This window comes from Schistocerca nitens, chromosome 9 (genome assembly GCF_023898315.1).
Source record: "Schistocerca nitens isolate TAMUIC-IGC-003100 chromosome 9, iqSchNite1.1, whole genome shotgun sequence".
In the NCBI taxonomy this organism is placed as follows: Eukaryota; Metazoa; Arthropoda; class Insecta; order Orthoptera; family Acrididae; genus Schistocerca; species Schistocerca nitens.
This window is the reverse complement of record NC_064622.1, coordinates 59,228,104-59,250,415: the sequence shown is the minus strand read 5'-3', so window position 1 is coordinate 59,250,415 and position 22,312 is coordinate 59,228,104. Positions and strand designations below refer to the sequence as shown.

The 22,312-nt window shown below is 46.3% G+C and overlaps 1 protein-coding gene across 3 annotated transcripts in view; it reads left to right on the top strand.

The window, feature by feature from the left end:
• Positions 1-21,464, top strand: part of LOC126204471 (circumsporozoite protein-like) — a 118,341-nt gene extending 96,877 nt beyond the window's left edge. For 2 of the 3 annotated variants that reach the window (XM_049938861.1, XM_049938860.1), the window contains 2 exons: positions 1,051-1,272; positions 20,567-21,464. In XM_049938861.1, coding sequence (XP_049794818.1) covers positions 1,051-1,272; positions 20,567-21,235 — 891 coding nt within the window. In that variant the 3' untranslated portion in view covers positions 21,236-21,464. The remainder of the gene's footprint in view (positions 1-1,050; positions 1,273-20,566) is intronic. The other variant, XM_049938863.1, reaches the window with a different exon arrangement.
• The last annotated feature ends 848 nt before the right edge of the window (positions 21,465-22,312 follow it).

Genomic DNA, 22,312 nt, shown 5'->3' with positions numbered 1-22,312 from the left:
CATCAGTAGTTCTAATGGAATGTTGTCTACTCCCGGGGCCTTGTTTCGACTCAGATCTTTCAGTGCTCTGTCAAACTCTTCACGCAGTATCTTATCTCCCATTTCGTCTTCATCTACATTCTCTTCCATTTCCATAATATTGTCCTCAAGAACATCGCCCTTGTATAGACCCTCTATATACTCCTTCCACCTTTCTGGTTTCCCTTCTTTGCTTAGAACTGGGGTTCCATCTGAACTCTTGATATTCATGCAAGTGGTTCTCTTTTCTCCAAAGGTCACTTTAACTTTCCTGTAGGCAGTATCTATCTCACCCCTAGTGATATGTGCCTCTACATCCTTACATTTGCCCTCTAGCCATCCCATTCCTCAGCCATTTTGCACTTCCTGTCAATCTCATTTTTGAGACGTTTGTATTCCTTTTTGCCTGCTTCATTTACTGCATTTTTATATTTTCTCCTTTCATCAATTAAATTCAATATCTCGTCTGTTACCCATGGATTGCTATTAGCTCTCGTCTTTTTACCTACTTGATCCTCTGCTACCTTCACTATTTCGTCTCTCAAAGCTACCCATTCCTCTTCTACTGTATTTCTTTCCCCCATTCTCGTCAATCGTTCCCTAATGCTCTCCCTGAAGCTCTTTACAACCTTTGGTTCTTTCAGTTTATCCAGGTCCCATCTCCTCAAATTCCCACCTTTTTGCTGTTTCTTCAGTTTTAATCTGCAGTTCATAACCAATAGATTGTGGTCAGAGTCCACATCTGCCCCTGGAAATGTCTTAAAATTTCAAACCTGGTTCCTGAATCTTTGTCTTACCATTATCGTTAATTAATGAAATTTCTTAGCTGAGTGTATGGGTCTTCCTTGTTAGAATGAATAAAAGTTGATGCATGGCATTCAGTAACTTACACAGTATTTTTTTCCTGTTCTGTCTTAGCCTATTTCAGTATTTGTAAAATATCTTTTTTTAAAACAAAGCATAAACATTAATTACATCATGCTCCCTGTTCCATTCTTCTGACGGAGTTTACTGAACTCAAATTGCGTAAAGGTTACCTTGGACGTCCAACATTTCAAAGAAGGGGATTTGAAAGTGAAAGTGGTCGGCAACCAGGTGGTGGTTGAGGCGGAGCACGATGAACGTCAAGATGAGCACGGCCTCATCTCACGCAGCCTGAGGCGCAAGTACGCGTTGCCGGAAGACGTGGATATCGAGAAAGTGGCATCAGAACTATCCTCAGACGGCATCCTCACTATCACTGCTCCGAAGAAGGTAAGCAAACAAGCTGCAGAACCTTTTAATCTCGAGTTCATTTTTCAACCAGGTCCTATTTGTTAAAAAGATAGGAATTCATGAATTACATTGCGATATCCATAAGGGTGGGATGCTTTCTACTCTACTAGTTGTTGGAAGTGCAGCCCTATGAAGGCGGCGTGCAACAAATGTCAGTATGGCGTTACGCGTACTACACATTTGGATATACACTATTGGCCATTAAGCTTGCTACATCAAGAAGAAAAGCAGACGATAAACGGGTATTCATTGGGCAAATACATTATACTAGAACTGACATGTGATTACATTTTCACGCAATTTGGTTTCGTAGGTCCTGAGAAATCAGTACCCAGAACAACCACCTCTGGCCGTAATAACGGCCTTGATACGCCTGGGCATTGGGTCAAACAGAGCTTGGATGGCGTGTACAGGTACAGCTGCCCATGCAGCTTCAACACGATACCACAGTTCGTCAAGAGTAGTGACTGCCGTATTGTGACGAGCCAGTTGCTCGGCCACTGTTGACCAGACGTTTTCAGTTGGTGAGAGATCTAGAGAATGTGCTGGCCAGGGCAGCAGTCGAATATTTTATGTATCCAGAAAGGCTCGTACACGACCTGCAACATGCGGTCGTGCATTATTCTGCTGAAATGTAGGGTTTCGCAGGTTGGCTCTGAGCACTATGGGACTTAACATCTGTGGTCACCAGTCTCCTAGAACTTAGAACTACTTAAACCTAACTAACCTGAGGACATCACACACATCCATGCCCGAGGCAGGATTCGAACCTGCGACCGTAGGAGTCCCGCGGTTCCGGACTGAGCGCCTAGAGGTTTCGCAGGGATCGAATGAAGGGTAGAGCCACGGGTCGTAACATATCTGAAATGTAACGTCCATTGTTCAAAGTGCCGTCAATGAGAACAAGAGGTGACCGAGACGTGTAACCAATGGCACTCCATACCATCACGCCGGGTGAGACGCCAGTATGGCGAAGACGAATACACGCTTCCAATGTGCGTTCACCGCGATGTCGTCAAACACGGATGCGACCATCATGATGCTGTAAACAGAACCTGGATTCATCCAAAAAACTGACGTTTTGCCATTCGTGCACCCAGATTCGTCGTTGAGTACACCATCGCAGGCGCTCCTGTCTGTGAAGCAGCGTCAAGGGTAACCGCAGCCATGGTCTCCGAGCTGATAGTCCGTGCTGCTGCAAACGTCGTCGAACTGTTCGTTCAGATGGTTGTTGTCTTGCAAACGTCCCCATCTGTTGACTCAGGGATCGAGTCGTGGCTGCACGATCCGTTACAGCCATGCGGATAAGATGCCTGTCGACTCGACGGGGCCGTTGGGATCCAGCACGTTGTTCGGTATTACCCTCCTTAACCCACCGATTCCATATTCTGCTAACAGTCATTGGATCTCGACCAACGCGAGCAGCAATGTCGCGATACGATAAACCGCAATCGCGATAGGCTACAATCCGACCTTTATCAAAGTCGGAAACGTGATGGTACGTATTTCTCCTCCTTAAACGAGGCATCAAAACAACGTTTCACCAGGCAACGCCGGTCAACTGCTGTTTGCGTATGAGAAATCGGTTGGAAACTTTCCTCACGTCAGCACGTTGTAGGTGTCGCCACCGGCGCCAACCTTGTGTGAATGCTCTGAAAAGCTAATCATTTGCATATCACAGCATCTCCTTCCTGTCGGTTAAATTTCGTGTGTGTAACACGTCATCTTCGTGGTGTAGCAATTTTAATGACCAGTGTTGTACAAATGATTAGCTTTTCACAGCAACTGATGGAAGAAGATAGGACTAACAGCATCTGTATTCTGTTTACGGAATGATTCTGCTAAATAGGGTAAAACTGCGCGAAATGTAGCCTGAAGTGCATTCCAAGGGAGGTACATCCACTTGAAAGTCTACATACGAGGTCTGTGACAGTGTCGTTGTCAGCACCAAGCAGACTGACCCCCAGCATGGGGTGAGACGGACGACTGTGTGGAACATTCTTCACGACAGCTGACACTAACTGTATCATTACAATGTGTGCAGGCCTTAGTTCCTACTGACGTGCCTCCGCGGCCACGATTTGTCGCATACGCCACCACGCTGCTGGGATTTCTGTCATGAATCCTATTACAGATGAGGCTGTTTTTAGGAGGGTTGGTACTGTAAATCTTCACAATACCGGCCTGTGGGATAAAGATAACCCCCACATTGTGGTGGCAGTCGACCCTTAGCATGGGTTTAACCTCCCATCTACAACGCCTCACAGGCTAGACGTGATTGCACTTCCTGTGGGTGACACTGCTTCCCTCCTGGAAGACGTGTCGTTGGTGGTACAAAAGGTAATGTGGATACTACATGTTGGTGCTGGAACTCACTGCTCTTTTGAGTACACAGCTGAAACTCGAGTACAGACACAACATTCCTGGCGTGTTCTCGTGTGGCCTTTCAATCACTGAAACTTATGCTGTCAAAGATCTTTTATCTCCACATTCAAGTGGATGTACCTCCCTTGGAACACACTTCCAGTCATATTTCCATGTAACCTTTCTTGCTCATTGCCATCTCAACAGTTTGTTCCGTTGAGCAAAATCATACTGTATAAGAGGAGATTACGAGGGTAATCCCAAAAGTAAGGTCTCCTATTGTTTTATAAGTACAGAACTCTGTTTATGTGGCAGTTGGTCACACTGTTATCAAGAGTGCTTCACGCGCTATGTGTAAACATGCGCACGCCGCGCTGAGGCGCTCAGTCTTGGCTTGGCAGCCGTTGAGAATGGAGCTCCCGTTGGATGTTACCGCCAAGTGCGAATTGCGCGCAGTTATTCGGTTTTTGAACCCAAGGGGACTGCGCCAATTGAAAGCCATTGCCAACTGACGCGAGTGTATGGTGAGTCGTGCATGGATGTCAAAAATGTTCGTAAGTGGTATAGAGAGTTTGCAGCTGGTCGGACTGAAATTCACGACGAACAAAGGGGCGGGAGACCGTCAATTTCTGAGGAGACAGTGTTGATGATTGAGCAAAGGATGAATGAAGATCGGCGGATCGCCCTGCATGATCTCTGCACGTTGGTTCCTGAGGTTTCCCGAAGCACCGCTCACAGAATTTTAACGGAAACATTGAACTACGGGAAGGTGTGCGCAAGATGGGTGCCACGCATGCTGACTGAGGACCACATCGGCAACGAGTTGATGCTTCCCACGCATTTCTTCACCGCCTTGCAGCCGAACAGGACAACTTTCTCGACTCAGTTGTCAATGGTGACGAAACCTGGGCATACCACTTCACACCTGAGACCAAGCAACAATCACGCCAGTGGCGACATCCTTCTTCGCCAAACCGCGGAAATTTAAACAAAAACAGCCTGTCGGTAAAGTCGTGACAACCGTTTTTTGGGATCGGAAAGGGGTATTGTTGGTCGATTTTATGCCCACTGGGAGCACTGTTAACGGTGACAGGTACTGTGAGGCTCTGAAAAATCTCAAACGGGCAATTCAGAACCGGAGATTCAGCTCCGACGATTAGGTGAAAGAAGAGGTTCATATCTTTCTGAACAGCATGGCGGCGAGCTGGTATGACATGGGCATACAAAAACTGCCACAGCGTCTACAAAAATGCATTAACAGAAATGGTGATTATGTCCAAAAATAGCTAAATGTTCAAGCTGTAAACTAATGTAAACCGTTGTAGAAATAAACAGGTCTATGTGTTATAAAAAATAGAAGACCTTACTTTTGGGATTACCCTCGTACAAGTCGGGACTCTCCGTCAGAAAGACGCTGGCGTGGGAAAGTTAAAGAGAGTGAAGTTCGCATGCTGTGGCATTGCCAAGTGACATAGCTGTATGAAACTTGTACAGTACATAGAAAGAAGAGCTATAGAGCAGTCCAAAGGACGAGTGTAAGAAATACGCGATGAGACGAACGGAAACAACGTTTTCATTCAAACACAAGAATTACAATGGAGACACCGTGATTCATGATGGTCCCCTGGACATTATAAAAGATGGGAAGTGGTTCTTGAGAGGGGGAGTGATCAACACGGACGGCAGTGTATGCTCTGCAAGGTGCTCCCATGCTGGCTACGAGGGTGGTGTGAGTTGTTGCGGTAGGGCGTGCCATTCCTCCGCCGTTGACAAGTGCTGGACGGTCGCTGGTGCGTGTGGACATGCTACAATATATCCCCCAACGCATCCCAGATATGTTCGATGGTTTTCCATTCAGGGGAACTGGCATACCAGTCCACTCTGTCCATTGGCTCGTCCACGTGTCTCTTAAATGCGGTCGCGTATCGTCATCCATAAAAATGAATCCCGGTCCAAATGGACCCCTGAAAAGAGGCACATGGGAAAGGATTGCGGTGTCACAATAACGTTGAACGCTGAGTGTACCGTGTTCAAACAGTTGGAGATCCGTACGCCTATGGGACGATATGCCTCCCCACACCACAGTATGTGGACCACCAAAGCGAGCATGTTCGACAATGTTCCTGGATGTATTACGTGTTCCGCCGTCTTGCCATATTAGGTACGTCCGGAATTACTAAACAGATTATATTTGCTCTCATGCGCGAAGAACGTGTGGCCTGACTATGCTCTTTGAATCAACGGAAATCTTTGAACAAGGTACAATCAATGGTCAACGTTACTGTGACACTGTACTTCTTCTCTACATGTATCTTTTTCAGTGGCGAATTCGGAGCTGACCTCATTTTTAAGTACGACAGTGCGCAACCGCACACAGGTGGAAAGAGAGGATGCTGAGCGAATGGACTGGCCTCCAAGTTCCTCCGATTTGAATCCCAATGAGCACGTGTGGGATGCGTTTGGGAGATATACGGTAGCATGCCCACATACACCAACGACCCTCCAGCATCTGTCGACGGCACTGCTGGAGAAGTGGGACGCCCTACCACAACATATCCTCAGAAGCTTGTGGCCAGCTTTGACGAACACGTTGCACAGTACGTCCCACCTCCTGTAATGTCCACAGGACCATCATGAATCGCGGTGTCTTCAGTGCAACCATCGTCTTCAGAATAAAAGTGACATTTCTGTTCGTCTCATTGCGTATTTCCTTCAGTTACCTTCTGTATAATACCATAACAGTCGTTTCTATGTATGGTCCAAGTTTCACCGAGGTATATTACTTGGCACTGATACATCACAAGGAAGTTACTTTTGTGCTTCAGTTTAACGCGCGAGTGTAGTATTTAAATGTAGGCTGTCAATTCGTCATATGCCTCGTGTAAGAAGTAGAAATGTACGCCAACATGCGTCGCCATTTGACATTGGCAAGTTTATTGTTGAGCGATATTGCTGCTCACGTTAACTGGATCCTCAGGACTGTAATGTGGAGTAAATTAGTCCAGGAAAGCCATACTCTGTGTCATGCCAGTTCTCAGCGACCCCATGCGAATAGCAACATATTGTACGCCGGGCTATATGGAATCGTAGAGTCGCTTCACGTACCTCGGATCAGGAAGTAGGTTTGTTTCCAGCAAGACAAGTATCCTCACGGATAGTGAGGCAACGTCTGGAGCACCACGGACTGTCCTCATGGCGACAATTGTTTTGGTTTCTCTCGACCTGGCAGCAGAGAGAAGTATGGCGTCAGTGTTGCGCCCAGCGACAACACTGCTCACAGGAGCAGCATCGAGTCCTTTTCTCTAAAGAGTGCTAGTTCTGCGTACATGTTCACTATGGACTTATCCATGTGTGGAGGCTCCCAGAAGAACGAACAGCCGGCCGGTGTGACCGAGCGGTTCTAGGCGCTCAATCCGGAACCGCGCGACTGCTACGGTCGCAGGTTCGAATCCTGCCTCGGGCATGGATGTGTGTGATGTCCTTAGGTTAGTTAGATTTAAGTAGTTCTAAGTTCTAGGGGACTGATGACCACAGATGTTAAGTCCCATAAAAAAAAAAGAACGAACATTGCTAAATAGTGTTTGTCTTCATCATGCATAGCCAACGGCCGTGCCGCAGTGGTAACACTAGCTCCGTCAGATCACCGAACTGAAGTGCTGTTGGGCTTGGCTCGGGCGCAGTGGCTAGCACACTGGACTCGCATTGGGAGGACGACGGTTCAATCCCGCGTCCGGCCATCATGATTTAGGTTTTCCGTGATTTCCCTAAATCGCTCCAGTCAAATGCCGGGATGGTTCCTTTGACAGGGCACAGCCGAATTCCCTCTCCGTCCTTCCGTAATCCGATGAGACCGATGATCTCGCTGTCTGCTCTCCTCCCCCAAACAGCCCCAAAAGCAGGTTGGCTCGGACTTGGATGGGTGACAGGCCAGGTCTGCTGAGCGCTGTTGCCAAGCGGGGTGCACTCAGCACTCTTGAGGCCAGTTGAGGAGCAACTTAAGTGAGATGTAGCGGCTGTCGTCTCGTAAACTGACAACGGCCAGCCATGTCTACATCCACTTATGATTATGAGCTGAGAATGACATGGCGGCTGGCCAGTACCATTGGACCTTCAAGGCCTCTTGAGGCTGACTTTAGTTAGCGTCGTCATACGAGGGCAGCACCATCCGTGATGGCTGTTTTTATTATTCACGAGTCTTCTGACTGGTTCAGTGCGATCAGCTGCGAATTCCTATCCTGCGCCAAACTCTTGACTTCTCCGTCATACGAGAGCAGCACATGTCCAATCATCCTATCCCTTCTTTATGCCAGTGTTTTGCATATATTTCTTTCTTCGTCGAAGCCGGCCGAAGTGGCCGTGCGGTTAAAGGCGCTGCAGTCTGGAACCGCAAGACCGCTACGGTCGCAGGTTCGAATCCTGCCTCGGGCATGGATGTTTGTGATGTCCTTAGGTTAGTTAGGTTTAACTAGTTCTAAGTTCTAGGGGACTAATGACCTCAGCAGTTGAGTCCCATAGTGCTCAGAGCCATTTGAACCATTTTTTTCTTCGTCGATTTTCCCCTATTATGTTTCTTTCTTCGCCGATTCTGTAGAGAACCTCCTATTCGTTTCCTGATAAGTCTACCTTATTTCCGCCATGCTTCTGAAGCACAACGTCTGAAAGCCTTCGATTCTTTTTCGTTCAAGTTATCCTACAGTCCATCATGCACCACCGTACAATGTTCTGTTCCAAACGTACACTCTCCGAAATTTATTCCTCAAATTGCACTGAGGTGACACAATTGTACAGATGACGGTAGTATCGCGTACGCAAGATATAAAAGGACACTACACTGGCGGAGCTGGCACGCACTCCGCTGCTCGACTCGCTGCGGCTCACTTCGTTACCGTCGCTTGCGCACGCCAACGCCACTAGCCCAACGCCATGCCGAGAAGCCGGAATGGAGGAAGAGGCAAGATTGCTGCTGCTGTGGAGCTCCTGCTAAACGCAGTCGGGAGAAACGGTTACGGCAACAAGAAGAAGAAGCGGAAGCCTGTGGCACAATTACAGTGCTATAAGTGCCAAAAGCTGGGACATATAGCCAAGGAATGCGACGGTGTGGTTGCGTGTGTTAAGTGCGGGAAACCGCACGACACACGGAACTGCACCAAACCGAGGGGTACTGCAGCAGTGTGCGTAAATTGCGGTGGCTCGCACGCCGCAAACGCGCGCAGCTGCAGCTATCTGAAGACGCGGAAGCAGCGGGAGTTGGCCACCACACACGAAGAGGTGGCACAACAAGAGGAAAAGGTGGACACCCCGCCCTCCTACCTTAGTAGGGCAAGCGGGCTGCCCCACAAAGACGACGTGGACGCCTTCCGCCAAGCACTGCGGGAAGCCAACGAGAACGCAATCACCGCGTTTAAATCCGCCACGGCGGAGGAGAGTGCGGCCCTGAGAGCGGAACTGGAAGAGACGCGTCAGGAGGTGACTCAGCTAAGGGCCGCCTTGTATAGTCTGTCTGTAAACTCAAGAGCGAGCAGCGCTTTTGGTGGGGGAAGTGGTCTTCCCCGGAAGAACCCTGCCACTGGCCTACAGGGCAACCCAAAATCAGTTGCCCTTTACCTATCTAGCGGTGTAGTTCGGCGTGCAGTGATATACGTCGTTTCTGTTCGTTGGATCTTAGTTGCCAATCTCAGTCAGTTGACTTTGTGTACTCACTGATATACTTCAGTATCCGGAAGTGATGGATAATCGCCCTGCATTGCAAGAACATGTGCAGAATACGAAGGAGATATTTGCGCAGAACGAGCGTTCGATCGTCTCTAACGTTATTACATCTTGTGTTAAAGAGGCCACACAAAAGGAACTGTTGGCTAATATTACCAGTCCCAATCAAAGGGCTGCAGTTAATGCAAACGTCAGCCTCGCCAAAATAGGACGCATAGGGAAGGAACGCGAAAACAAGACGCATGGTTTACTGGAATCGCCGCGAAGGAAAACTAATAATTTAGGGAGGAAACCCATCGTTATAGACAGTTTCCCAAAATCGTTCATTCGACAAACGATGGAGGACTTTTACATAAACCAAAAAATAATGCCCACATTACGGAAATTACTCACTGGCGTGAAACAAAAAATACATTTTCGTTACAGAAAGATGTTTTACACAAGACATTACGTGAAATGGGATTTACCTGGAAATACTTTTCAGACATGTTTACGAAGGCAATGACAAAATAAGCAGTGCGAATCGAACTAATACATCACACGTAATTATGAATATCTGGTTACTTTTTAAACACTCTTCGTGTTGCAAGAATTGTTAAGTTTTAATGCAGCCCTTCAAAGAAAACTTCTACCTTTTAGTAGAAACACTAAAGAGAACAAGCCTTAAATTCTACAGACTGATTGCAATATATCTGGTTCGTCTTACGAATAGAGGAACATACATTCATACGAATAGGCATTCGGTTCTATGTTTTTAGTAGAATCCTGATTTCCGTTCTTATGTTAATATTATTTACTGTATAATGTTTTGTTGCGAAGAAACTACCCTCTTTTGTTTTCCTTATACTCTTAACGCATTTGTCTAAAAATAAACGCAGACGGGACGTATCTGTACACGGTGTCGTCATAGATTTAAAGCGCGCGCCGCGGCAGGGACTGTAACTACGTTGTGGAACAACCTGTAGAAGCGCCCTGTGACGTAGTAGGGTAGGCAAAGTGGGGACTCGCGCGCTCGCTCTTCAGTTTACCGACAAACTATACCTCGCGTCTCGCACGACGCCGGACGTGGCACCGACCCCCACCAGTACGGGGGTAGACGCCGCAACACAAACGACCGCCTCCCTGGCCGACGCGGCAACGCAGGTTGCTAGGGAGGCGGTCATGCAGTCGGGGAAAACCGCCGACAACAAGGAGACGGCCCCCTCGGAAGCAGTCGTCACTCCTGTCTCTGCGGAAACGCAGACGACACAGGAAGTGCCGACGGAGACCGAGGGAGAAGAAGAAGAAGGCGAGCCGTCCGAGTGCCTCCCCCTCCCCAACAAGAAGTGTGTGAGGGAGGTGCTCACCAAGATCGCCGATTCCCTGCGCGATGGTAGCTACCCCCATCGTGGCCATCCTTACCCTTTCACGGTAGACAACATCCCTCCCCTACCTCATAAACCTTATCCATTCCACTTGGGGTGCGAACCCTTGAATCAGAAGCTACACGGGAGGGAACTCGTCAGGCGTGCAGATCTGGAGCTCATAAACAAGCACCCGATCTTCACGGACGAGGACTGGCGGTACCTGACTGACCAAGCAGTCATGTACATCCAGCAACAGACGCTGCCAGTGGACTTCTCCCGCCTGAAGAAAATAGAATTCGGGCAGCCAGGAAGCAGTAAGAAGAAGAAGAAGAACACGAAGCCGCCAGAATCAGCTGGCAGATAAATTCCTGCATCCACAGAAACCAGAGGCCAATCCAACAGAGAGGATTTCAGCTCAACCAGCTTAAACTCCGTCACCTCGGGCCAAGGCAGGCCCGTCAATATAGAGTGAATGAGTGAGTGAGTCGTCGGGTGATTTATTTGGAAAGGTATCCGATTTGATTACGGCCGCAAGACGGGAATTAACAGACTTTGAATGCGAAATGATACTCGAAGTTGCCCGCATTGTACATGCAATTTCGGAAATCGTTAGAGATTTCAATAATCCGAGATCCACAGTGTAAAGAGTGTCCTGAGAATACGAAATTTCAGACATTGCCCCTCATCACCGACAACGCAGTCATCGACGGCCTTCACTTAACGACCGGAAGCAGCGGTGTTTGTGTAGAGTTTTAAGTGCTAACTGAAAAGCAACACTGCGTGAAATAGCCGCAGAAATCAATGTGGGATGTACGACGACGTATCTGTCAGGAAAGTGCTGCGAAATCTGGTGTTAATGAGCTATGGCAGCAGACTGCCGACGCGAATGCCTTTGGTAACAGTACGACATCGCCTGCAGTGCCTCTCACTGGACTTGTGACCACATCGGTTGGACCTTAGACGACTGGAAAACCATGGCCTGGTAGACGAGTCCAGATTTCCGTTGGTAAGAGCTAATGGTAAGCTTCGAGTGTTGCGCATACACTACGATATCGTGCACCCAGGTTGTCAACAAGACTGTGTGCAAACTGGTTGTGCCTCCATAATGGTGTGGGTTTTGTTTACAAGGAATGGACTGGGTCCATTGGTCCGTATGAACCGATCATCGACTGCAAATGGTAATGTTTGGCTACTTGGATACCATTTGCAGCCATTCATGGACTTCATGTTCCCAAACAACGATGGAATTTTTGTGAATGAAATTGCGTCATGTGACCGGGCCACAGTTGTTTGCGATTGGTTAGAAGAACGTTCTGGACAATTCGAGCGAATGATTTGGGCACCCAAATCACCTGACATCAATCGCCTCGCGCATTTGTGGGACATCATAGAGAGATCAATTTGTCAACAAAATCTGCACCGGCAACACTTTTGCAATTATGGACGGCTATAGAGGCAAGTACGGGTCGATATATCTGTAGGGAAGTTCCAACGACTTGTTGAGTCCGTGCTACGTTGAGTTGCGGCACTACGCCGGGCAAATGGAGGTCAGACACAGATATTAGGAAGTCGTCCGTCTTGGGTTACTTTTTCCCAGGTAGCAGAATTTCTTAAGTTCGTCTACTTCGTGACCACCAGTTTGATGTTGAGTTTCTGGCTATTCTCATTTCAACTACTTTTCGTTGACTTTGTTTTTTTCTCGTTTACTTTCAATCCATATTTTTTTCTCTTTTGACTGTTCTTTCCATCCAACAGATCTTGTAATCCTTCTTCACGCTCACTGAGGACAGGAATTCCATCAGCGAATCTTATCATCGATATCCTTTCACACTGAATTTGATTCCAAGTCTCGAACTTTTCTTTGTTTGCCGTAATCGGTTCTTTGATATATACTCTAGATTGAACAGCAGGGGCGAAAGATCGCATCCCTGTCTTAAACTTTTTAATCCGAGCACTTCGTTCTTTGACTCCCAGTCTCACAGTCCCCTCTAGATTCTTGTACATACTGCATATTACCCATCTTTCTGTATATCTTACTTCTATTTTCCTCAGAAGTTCGAACACCATGCACTATTTCACACTGTCGAACGCTTTTTCTGTATCCTGATATCCTTTCGGAGACCTTGATTTTTCTTTAGTCGTGATTCTATCATCAAGTGCATCGTCAGAACTGCTTCCGTGGTACCTTTACTGTCTCTAAAGCCAAATGATCGTCATCTAACACATTCTCAACTTTCTTTTCCAGTCTACTGACATTATTCTTGCCAGCAACTTTGATGGATGAGCTGTGAAGCACATTGTGTGATAATTCTCACACCTGCCGCTCTTGCTGTCTTGCCGGCCGGAGTGGCCGTGCGGTTCTAGGCGCTGCAGTCTTGAGCCGAGCGACCGCTACGGTCGCAGGTTCGAATCCTGCCTCGGGCATGGATGTGTGTGACGTCCTTAGGTTAGTTAGGTGTAATTAGTTCCAAGTTCTAGGCGACTGATGACCTCAGAAGTTAAGTCGCATAGTGCTCAGAGCCATTCTTGCTGTCTTCGAAATTGTGTGGATGATATTTTGCCGAAAGTCTGATGATATATCGACAGTCTCATATATCATACACACTAAAGTGAGTAGTTGTTTTGTTACCTATTTCCCCAATGATTTTAGAAATTCTAGTGGCATGTTATTTTTCCCGTCTGCTTTTTTGGATCTTAAGTCTTTCAAAGCAGTTTTCAATTCTGACTCTAAACTGGATTCCCAGTCTCTTCCCTATCGACCCATGTCATCAGAAGAGTCTTCCCCCTTCATAAAGGCCATCTGCGTATGTTTCCACCTATCTGCTCTCTCTCTCTCTCCCCTATATTTAACAGTGGAATTCCCGTTGCTCTCTTAATGTTACCGCCCGTGCTTTTAATTTCAAGTTGTTTTGACTTTTCCATGTGTTCCATGTGCTGAGTCAGTCCTTTCGACGATCATTTTCTTCTCGATTTCTTCACAATTTGTATACAGCCAGTGATTTGCGTTGCTGTGTTCCTGTCTTTTGGTACTTCTTTCTTTGATCAATTGAAGTGTTTCTTCTGTTATCCATGGTTTCTTTGGAGTTGGCTTCCTTGTAGTTGTGATTATTCAACTTCTGTGATTGCCCTTTTTAGAAATGTCCACTCCTCTTCAACTGAACTGTCTACTGGGGTATGCATTACTGCAGCATCAACATCCGCAGCAAACTTCACACATGACTCATCAATCCTCAGTACTTCAGCACTGATTCTTCCGTAGGAGTCTCTTAAACTTCAATTTATTCTTCGTCATTACTTAATTGTGATCTGAGTCTATATCTGCTCCTGGGTATTTCTTACAATCCAATATCTGATATTGGGATCTTTGTCTGACTATGATACAATCCAGCTGGAATCTTCCCGTGTCTCCAGGTCTTTCCCATGTATACCTCCTCCTCTTGTGGTTCTTGAACAGAGTATTCGCTATTACCATCTGAAATTTATTGCAGAACGCAATTTGTTTCTGTTCTCTCTCATTCCTATTTCCAAGCCCATATACTCCTGTAACTCTATAACCACATTCCAATCCCCCATGCTTACTAGATTTTCATCCCCCTTGACATATTAAGTTACCCGTTCAGTATCCCATATACTTTCCTCTATCTCTTCATCTTCTGCTTGCGACGCTGAACTATCGTGGTCGGCGTGGGTTTGCCTTGGAATATGATGAGAACAACCCTACCACTGAACTCTTCATAGTAGCTCACTCTCTGCCATACTTTCCTATTCATAACGAATCCTACTCCTGTTATACCATTTCCTGATGCAGTCGATATTACCCTATATTCGTCTGACTAGAAATGCACATCTTCTTTCTGTTTCATTTCACTCATCCTCAATATATCTAGATTGATACGTTGCATGCCCCTTTTTAGATTTTCTAGCTTTCGTACTACGTTCAAACTTCTGACATTAAATGCTGTGTGATGCTACTGGGTGTCATTAACATCACCTCTGCTTTGTATAGCTGGTAATATGGACAGCATTCACTATATTTCTGACGTATTAAGGCCGGTGGCTGTGCCCTGTCTTTGAAGTTCAATGATGCCAGCTTCTAAAAAGATAATGCAAGACTATCTCTTTATTCTGCTGTCCTGACATACCATGATGCAGACGATGTTCGACTGCTGCCCTGTCCAAAACATTTACGTCTAATGAAGCCACCTGGTCACGATTTCCCAATGGAGTAGTCACAAACAGCAGTGTCGATTTAGTATCCTGACTTGTATCTTGGATTTCACTGGAAGAATACTATTTAAATATAAAGGTTGTGTCAAAAAGTACAATACAACTTTGGAATGACGTAAAAATTTGTTGAGAATCGGTAGATGTCATGTTGTTGTAAACATCCTCAAATACAAAATATCCTCATAACATCCTCATATACAAAATACCAGTGACAGTTTTCTCCATGAAGAAGAAAAGGCTGTACCATTTCAGTTTGTTAAGGGCACAAAACACATAACTTTGGGACTATCAAGAACGTGTTCCAGGCTGGCATGTGGAGTTTTGCTGCCCATATTCTACTGTAGTTGTAAGTAGTCACCATTCCACTGATGAGAAATATAGACACAACTCTGACGACTATTGTGGTCAGGAATGTCTCGTCGTCCTCTTCTCCGATGCAACATTTCTGCACAAAATTCCCCATGTGCAACCTTACCTGCATCACTATTGTGCTGTGCCATTGTGAAGCTGTATGGTTTCAAGTGTAAACTTCTACGCAGTACTCACGAAACAGTCTTTTGTGAAATTCCAGTCCCATGAGACGCACTTGGCGTTGAGTTTTGTGGACTGCAGGCGAAGCTCTTCCTAAGTTGATTTTTGTGGACTGCAGGCAACGCTCTTCCTAAGTTGATTTTTATGGACTGCAGGCAAAGCTCTCCCTAATTGTTCGACATAATAATGAACACACGGGCGACCTGGTGATTCATCATGTTGCAGTGAACAACCTGTCTCACCTAAGTTATTGTGCCAAGAGTAAATTGTAGGTCTCCCTGGAGTCCCTTTAGTGTATTTGGTGCGAAACTTACGCCCACCAGTTGTTGCACAGTTTGTTTTATGAAACGAAAACACACAGCGAGCACACTCGGCACCAGAGAAAGTTGCCATTTTAACTGCGCTCTACACTGGCGCTCGCAAAGGCGGAATGGCGTACTGATGCACTACGTGTATCAAACTTAAGGTTGTTTGCTACAAAATGACACATCTACCCATTCTGAAAGTTATCTCAGTAAATTTCTACGTAATTTCAAAGTTGTAAAGTCCTTTTTGACTCACCCAGTACTGCGAGACCATAGTCTGCATATTCATATTGGTTGCCCGGCTGCAGGTCACTGTCATATCAGTAACTGTGGAGGAAAAATTCGTGCTTTATTTATTTTTTTCTGTGCGGCTTTAACCAGCAACACAAAAAGAAACACGTCGCTAGTGAGATAATTTTACTGCAGTTAAACATTCTTTCTACTGCCAATGTGCAATGTGGGAAGGGTCTTGATTCTTTTATATATTTGTTAATAAAGTCGATGAAAGACTCTTCTACATTTCTGAAACTAATAAACATATACAATGAATTTAGTTTTTTGATGAACAGGAAACTCAAAAAGTTTTTTTCATATTAATTGGTGTTCAATACCCCCCGCCCCTTGAGATGCACGCTATGTGTCAACGCGTTATTCAATTGTTCCCACACTGCAGCGAGCATGTCTTGAGTTACAGCATCCACAATTGCTGTTCTGCGATGACTCAGTTCATTCACTGTTGTCGGCAACGGAGGCACATAAACAGTCTTTTATAACCCCCTCCCCCCCCCCCCCCCAACAAGAAATAATCACATACAGTCAGGTCCGGTAGCCTTGGAGGCCACTAATGTAAGGCTGAATCATTTGGTTCGGTGCGACCGATCCATCGTTCAGTAATCCTTTGATTTAAAAAATCCCACACTTCCAGATGCCAGTGTGGCGGTGCCCCATCCTGTTGGTAAATGAGGTGGTTAGAATCAGTCTCCCACTGTGAGAAAAGAAAGTTCTCAAGCATATCGAGATACGTGCTTCCTGTAACAGTGTTCTCGGCAAAGACAAATGGACCATACACCTTTTCCCGTGAAACCGCACAAAACACATACAATTTTGAAGAGTTTCCCTCATGTTGTACAACTTCATGTTGTTGTTCCATGCCCCAGATTCTCACTTTATGATGGATCACCTTTTCATTTAAATGGAATGTTGCCTCGTCACTAAACACTAAATGTGTAAGAAAACCGTCATCCTTCACCTTGCCAAGAACGAAATTACAGAACTCCACATGTTGTTGTTGGTCACGTTCACGAAGAGCTTCTAGTAGCTTAATTTTGTAGTTTCATGTGTAAGCGTCGATGCAATGCACGACAGACGGACATTGGGGGCATGCTGAGCTGTCGAGCTGCACGGCGAAAGGATTTCTGCGGACTCCTTGTGAAACTATGGCGGATGCGTTCGATGTCTGTGTCAGACAGTAGGGAACGGCCGGCAGTTTGTCGACACACAGTCAACCTGTTTCTCGGATTCGTTCATGCTATCATCTAATACTCTGTGGTGTTGAAGGATCCACACCATTCCTAGTACGAAAGTCACGCTGAACAATTATTACTGACTCGCACTGCGCAGAACGTAGAAAACAAAACGCTTTGTGTTGTCCGGACACCATTTTTATTAGAACTGAAGTGGGCGCACACTGCTGTTACCTAGCGGGAGTTTTCCCTTTCCAACAGTACGTTGTTCACGCACGTATCTCAAAAAAGATAATAGTTGGCAGATCTATGTTTCAGCTAGAAACTCGCCATTCTCAGTGCACTATCATTTTTGATTAATGCATGTAATGCCTGTTGGTCGGGCTTCATCCACAGTTCATTGAATAGTATTTATACACCCTGTATATTCCTCTGTGTGAGAGGAATTGTGTCAAGCCCCAACGTCTAGTTGTCTCGTATTGTATCGTTTGGCCTGCACGAAGTTCGCAGTTATCATGGAAGAGAAAAGACGATACCTCGTGTCAAAACCTAGTCTGGCGTGGAAGGGAAAGCATAGCTTGTTAGTACAAGAAAAAACAATAAACAAATAAATAAAAATGTGAGCGGCCTCAAATAGTCCCTCACATGGTCATGGTTGCCAAAGGACTGGCGTAACACCAATTAGCTAGCCACTGCTGTTGGTGAGCACTGACACAGATTTGAAGCGCCACTGAATGACGTACCTTTATCTTTCATCCAAACTTAGTTCGACTCTGTTATCAACTGGGTCAGAGCTACATTCTGTATAAACACCAGTAAGATTCAGTAATTTCTTCCCCTTCCTGGTGATGTAACTTCTGTTGCCAGCTATGTAAATACACTACTGGACATTAAAATTGCTACACCACGAAGATGGCGTGCTACAGACGCGAAATTTAACCGACAGGAAGAAGATGCTGTGATATGCAAATGATTAGCTTCTCAGAGTATTTACACAAGGTTGGCGCCGGTGGCGACACCTACAACGTGCTGACATGAGGAAAGTTTCCAACCGATTTCTCATACACAAACAGCAGTTGACCGATGTTGCCTGGTGAAACGTTGTTGTGATGCCTCGTGTAAGGAGGAGAAATGCGTACCATCACGTTTCCGACTTTGATAAAGGTCGGATTGTAGCCTATCGCGATTGCGGTTTATCGTACCGCGACATTGCTGCTCGCGTTGGTCGAGATCCAACGACTGTTAGCAGAATCGGTGGGATCAGGAAGGTAATACGGAACGCTGTGCTGGATCCCAACGGCCTCGTATCACTAGCAGTCGAGATGACAGGCATCTCATCCGCATGGCTGTAACGGATCGTGCAGCCACTTCTCGATCCCTGAGTCAACAGATGGGGACGTTTGCAAGACTACAACCATCCGCACGAACAGATCGACGACGTTTGCAGCAGCATGGACTATCAGCTCGGAGACCGTGGCTGCAGTTACCCTTGACGCTGCATCGCAGACAGCAGCGCCTGGGATGGTGTACTCGACGACGAACCTGGGTGCACGAATGGCAAAACGTCATTTTTTTCGGATGAATCCAGGTTCTGTTTACAGCATCATGATGGTCGCACCCGTGTTTGGCGACATAGCGTTAAACACACATTGGAAGCGTGTATTCGTCATCGTCATGTTATGGTATGGGGTGCCATTGGTTAAACGTCTCGGTCACGTCTTGTTTGCATTCACGGCACTTTGAACACTGGACGTTACTTTTCAGATGTGTTACGACCCGTGGCTCTACCCTTCATTCGATCCCTGCGAAACCCTACATTTCAGCAGGATAATGCACGACCGCATGTTGCAGGTCCTGTACGGGCCTTTCTGGATACAGAAAATGTTCGACTGCTGCCCTGGCCAGCACATTCTCCATCAAAGCTCTGTTTGACTGAATGCCCAGGCGTATCAAGGCCGTTATTACGGCCAGAGGTGGTTGTTCTGGGTACTGATTTCTCAGGATCTATACACCCAAATTGCGTGAAAATGTAATCACAGGTCAGTTCAGTATAATATATTTGTCCAATGAGTACCCGTTTATCATCTGCATTTCTCCTTGGTGTAGCAGTTTTAATGGCCAGTAGTGTACATTGCGATTCAACTGCCCCTGCCGACGTCTTTTTACACAACCCGCAATGTAATAGCTGGCCTTCAACAACCATGCGCGAGATTTTCATATTCGCTCGCTCGATTCATGCAAGGTATTAATCCTACATAAAAAATGAACAGGACCTTGTTGTAGGAAATTTAATGTAGCTAAGTTTTGTACTGGAATTCAGTTTCGCTGGAGTCCGCGGTTTTCGAGTTACTGATGAAAAACGTACAAAAGTGACTTTGAAAGCACTTCCACCCCCACACTCATCCCTCACCAGTCAGGATTTCTAGTATGTGGTTCATGGCACTCCCTCCTATCACTGTACAAAAATTCCCGACTACACGAACTATTCCCGATATTCGACTATTTTTTTTTTTGTGGTAAGTTCCTATGGGACCAAACTGCTAAGGTCATCGGTCCCTAGGCTTATACTCTACTTAATCTGATTTAAACTAACCTACGCTGAGGACAACACACACACCCATGTCCGAGGGAGGACTCATACCTCCAACGGGGGGAGCCGCGCGAACCGTAGCAAGGCGCCTGAGACTATGAGGTAAACATACCCGCAAGGGTAATGCAAGGAAAACGGCTACTGTAAACACTGAAACTAGTCGCGTTGACAATTGGATCCAAGCTTAACCCTTACAAACACAGTAGTTTCGTAGCCAGAAGGCCTAATGAATACAACCACATAATTAGTTACTTTATGCTGTTAAAATTCACAAAACTGTCAGGTGTCGGTGGCATAATAAAGTCAGTCAATGAACACCAAAAAAGGTCGAATGTGGGAAGTAATTCGTGCAGTCGCAAACGTCTGTGCAGTGTTAGGAGGGAGAGCCATGAACAACGTAACTAGAAAACAACGTCCTCTAGCGAAAAGGTTTTCCCGTGTAAGCTACATTAAATTTGCTACACAAGAGTCCTCTTCACTTTTTCTGTAGGAGCAACAATTTGCACGCAGCGAGTGAGAGAACGTTAAAATCTCGCGCGTGTTTTTAACGCCGGCTGTCACATTGGGGATTGCATAAAGCGACATCGGCAGGGGCAGATGAATATCCTGTATAAGGATAATTTGGTTTGCATTTATAGCTGCTTCGCTTGAATCAAATGTATGTCTCGCTATGCACAAAATTAACGTTAAATATGGAGAAGCGCAGTATAATGGCGTTCTAACACAGAAATTTTGCAGGAGACTGACCGACTTGCGCGAGGGAGTGAGCGCTTGATCCCCATCATAAAAGTTAATAAACCTGCCCTCACAAGCAAGATGAAGGGAGATAAGGAGGCGACGCCTGGCACATCGCGGAGTGATGTAGTGTCAGGCAGCGACGCCGGAGATGCCGACGACGAAGGCGGTAACGACGACGGCAGCGGCGGTAACGACGACGGCAACGGCGGTAACGACGACGTCAGTGGCGGTAACGACGACGGCAACGGCGGTAACGACGACGGCAACGGCGGTAACGACGTCAGTGGCGGTAACGACGACGGCAACGGCGGTAACGACTACGGCAACGGCGGTAACGACGACGTCAGTGGCGGTAACGACGACGGCGACGGCGGTAACGACGACGGCGACGGCGGTAAAGCCAGCTGCGCCTGCGGTAACGACGACGGCAACGGCGGTAACGTCGACGGCAACGACGGTAACGTCGACGGCAACGACGGTAACGACGACGGCAACGACGGTAACGACGACGGCAACGACGGTAACTACGACGTCAGTGGCGGTAACTACGACGTCAGTGGCGGTAACGACGACGGCAACGGCGGTAACGACGACGGCAACGGCGGTAACGACGACGGCGACGGCGGTAACGTCGACGACAACGGCGGTGATGGTGGCGACTTGGGCTAGTGGATGCCATTCTGCCTGAGTTTGTTGAGGTTCAGATTTGATTATGTACTTTCAGTGTAAGAACTGTAATTTCTAGCTTCACTAGACATAGGTTCAGTAAATACAATGTGCCAAATGCAGTATCGTAGCACTGATTTTGTTAGCTGCTCCTCAAATACATGCGTCTCAGTAATACAGCAAGTGTAACTTTTAAAATAATGATGTAGATAATTTGAGCTCAGAACATAAACGTTACATATTTATTGTACTTCATTGTAAAAATACAGATACAGTCATCATCGTCATCAGTGGCGGCTGCTGTATAAGAGCACAAAAGCATGTGAACATCCCAATTTCCGACACAATGCGAATTTATTATGTATTTTTCTTTGAATGCTGTCAAACGTAACATAGGTGCTGCAGTCTGAAAGATATGGCACTTAAATCTACGGCGCTACTGTTCCTCTAGACTCCAAGAAACTTGGCGCCAGGCTCGCGAGCACACCCTCAGTTGTGCACATTTTAAGGAGCAATTGCGCACGCACGACGTGATTGCCTTTCGGGCCAAATACATCTGGATTTGATAAATAACATGCACGGTTCACGATGTGCACATTTAGCCCTTGCCACTCAACTAGAAGTTTACTTCAGTGCCACACTGCAGCAAACTTCTATCCTCATTCGCTCGACATAAATCCTGCTAGACGATAGCACACTCCTTCGATACGCTAATTCGCTCACTACATAATGCTGTAAAATTAGATCGGACGTCAGTATATTTTAAACTTGTACTGACAGTAAACCTATTTTGTGGGTTTGTGAATGAGTCATGGTACATTAAGTTGTGAATTTTATCAGATTCTAATCCACTTGAGGCAGTGAGAATCTTACGGAATCTTACGGAGATTGTAGCATTTATTAATGCTTCTGAAATCTATTGATCTCATGTTGAGTCAGGGTTATCTGTGCTGTAGGCCCACGTTGTATATGTTATAGTGCAAGTGGAAGATTAGAGAAGGTAAACCTTCCCTAGTGCATGTACACCATCACTAAAACGATCAGGGAGAGCTAAATGTGCCACTGAAGGTGCACTATCAC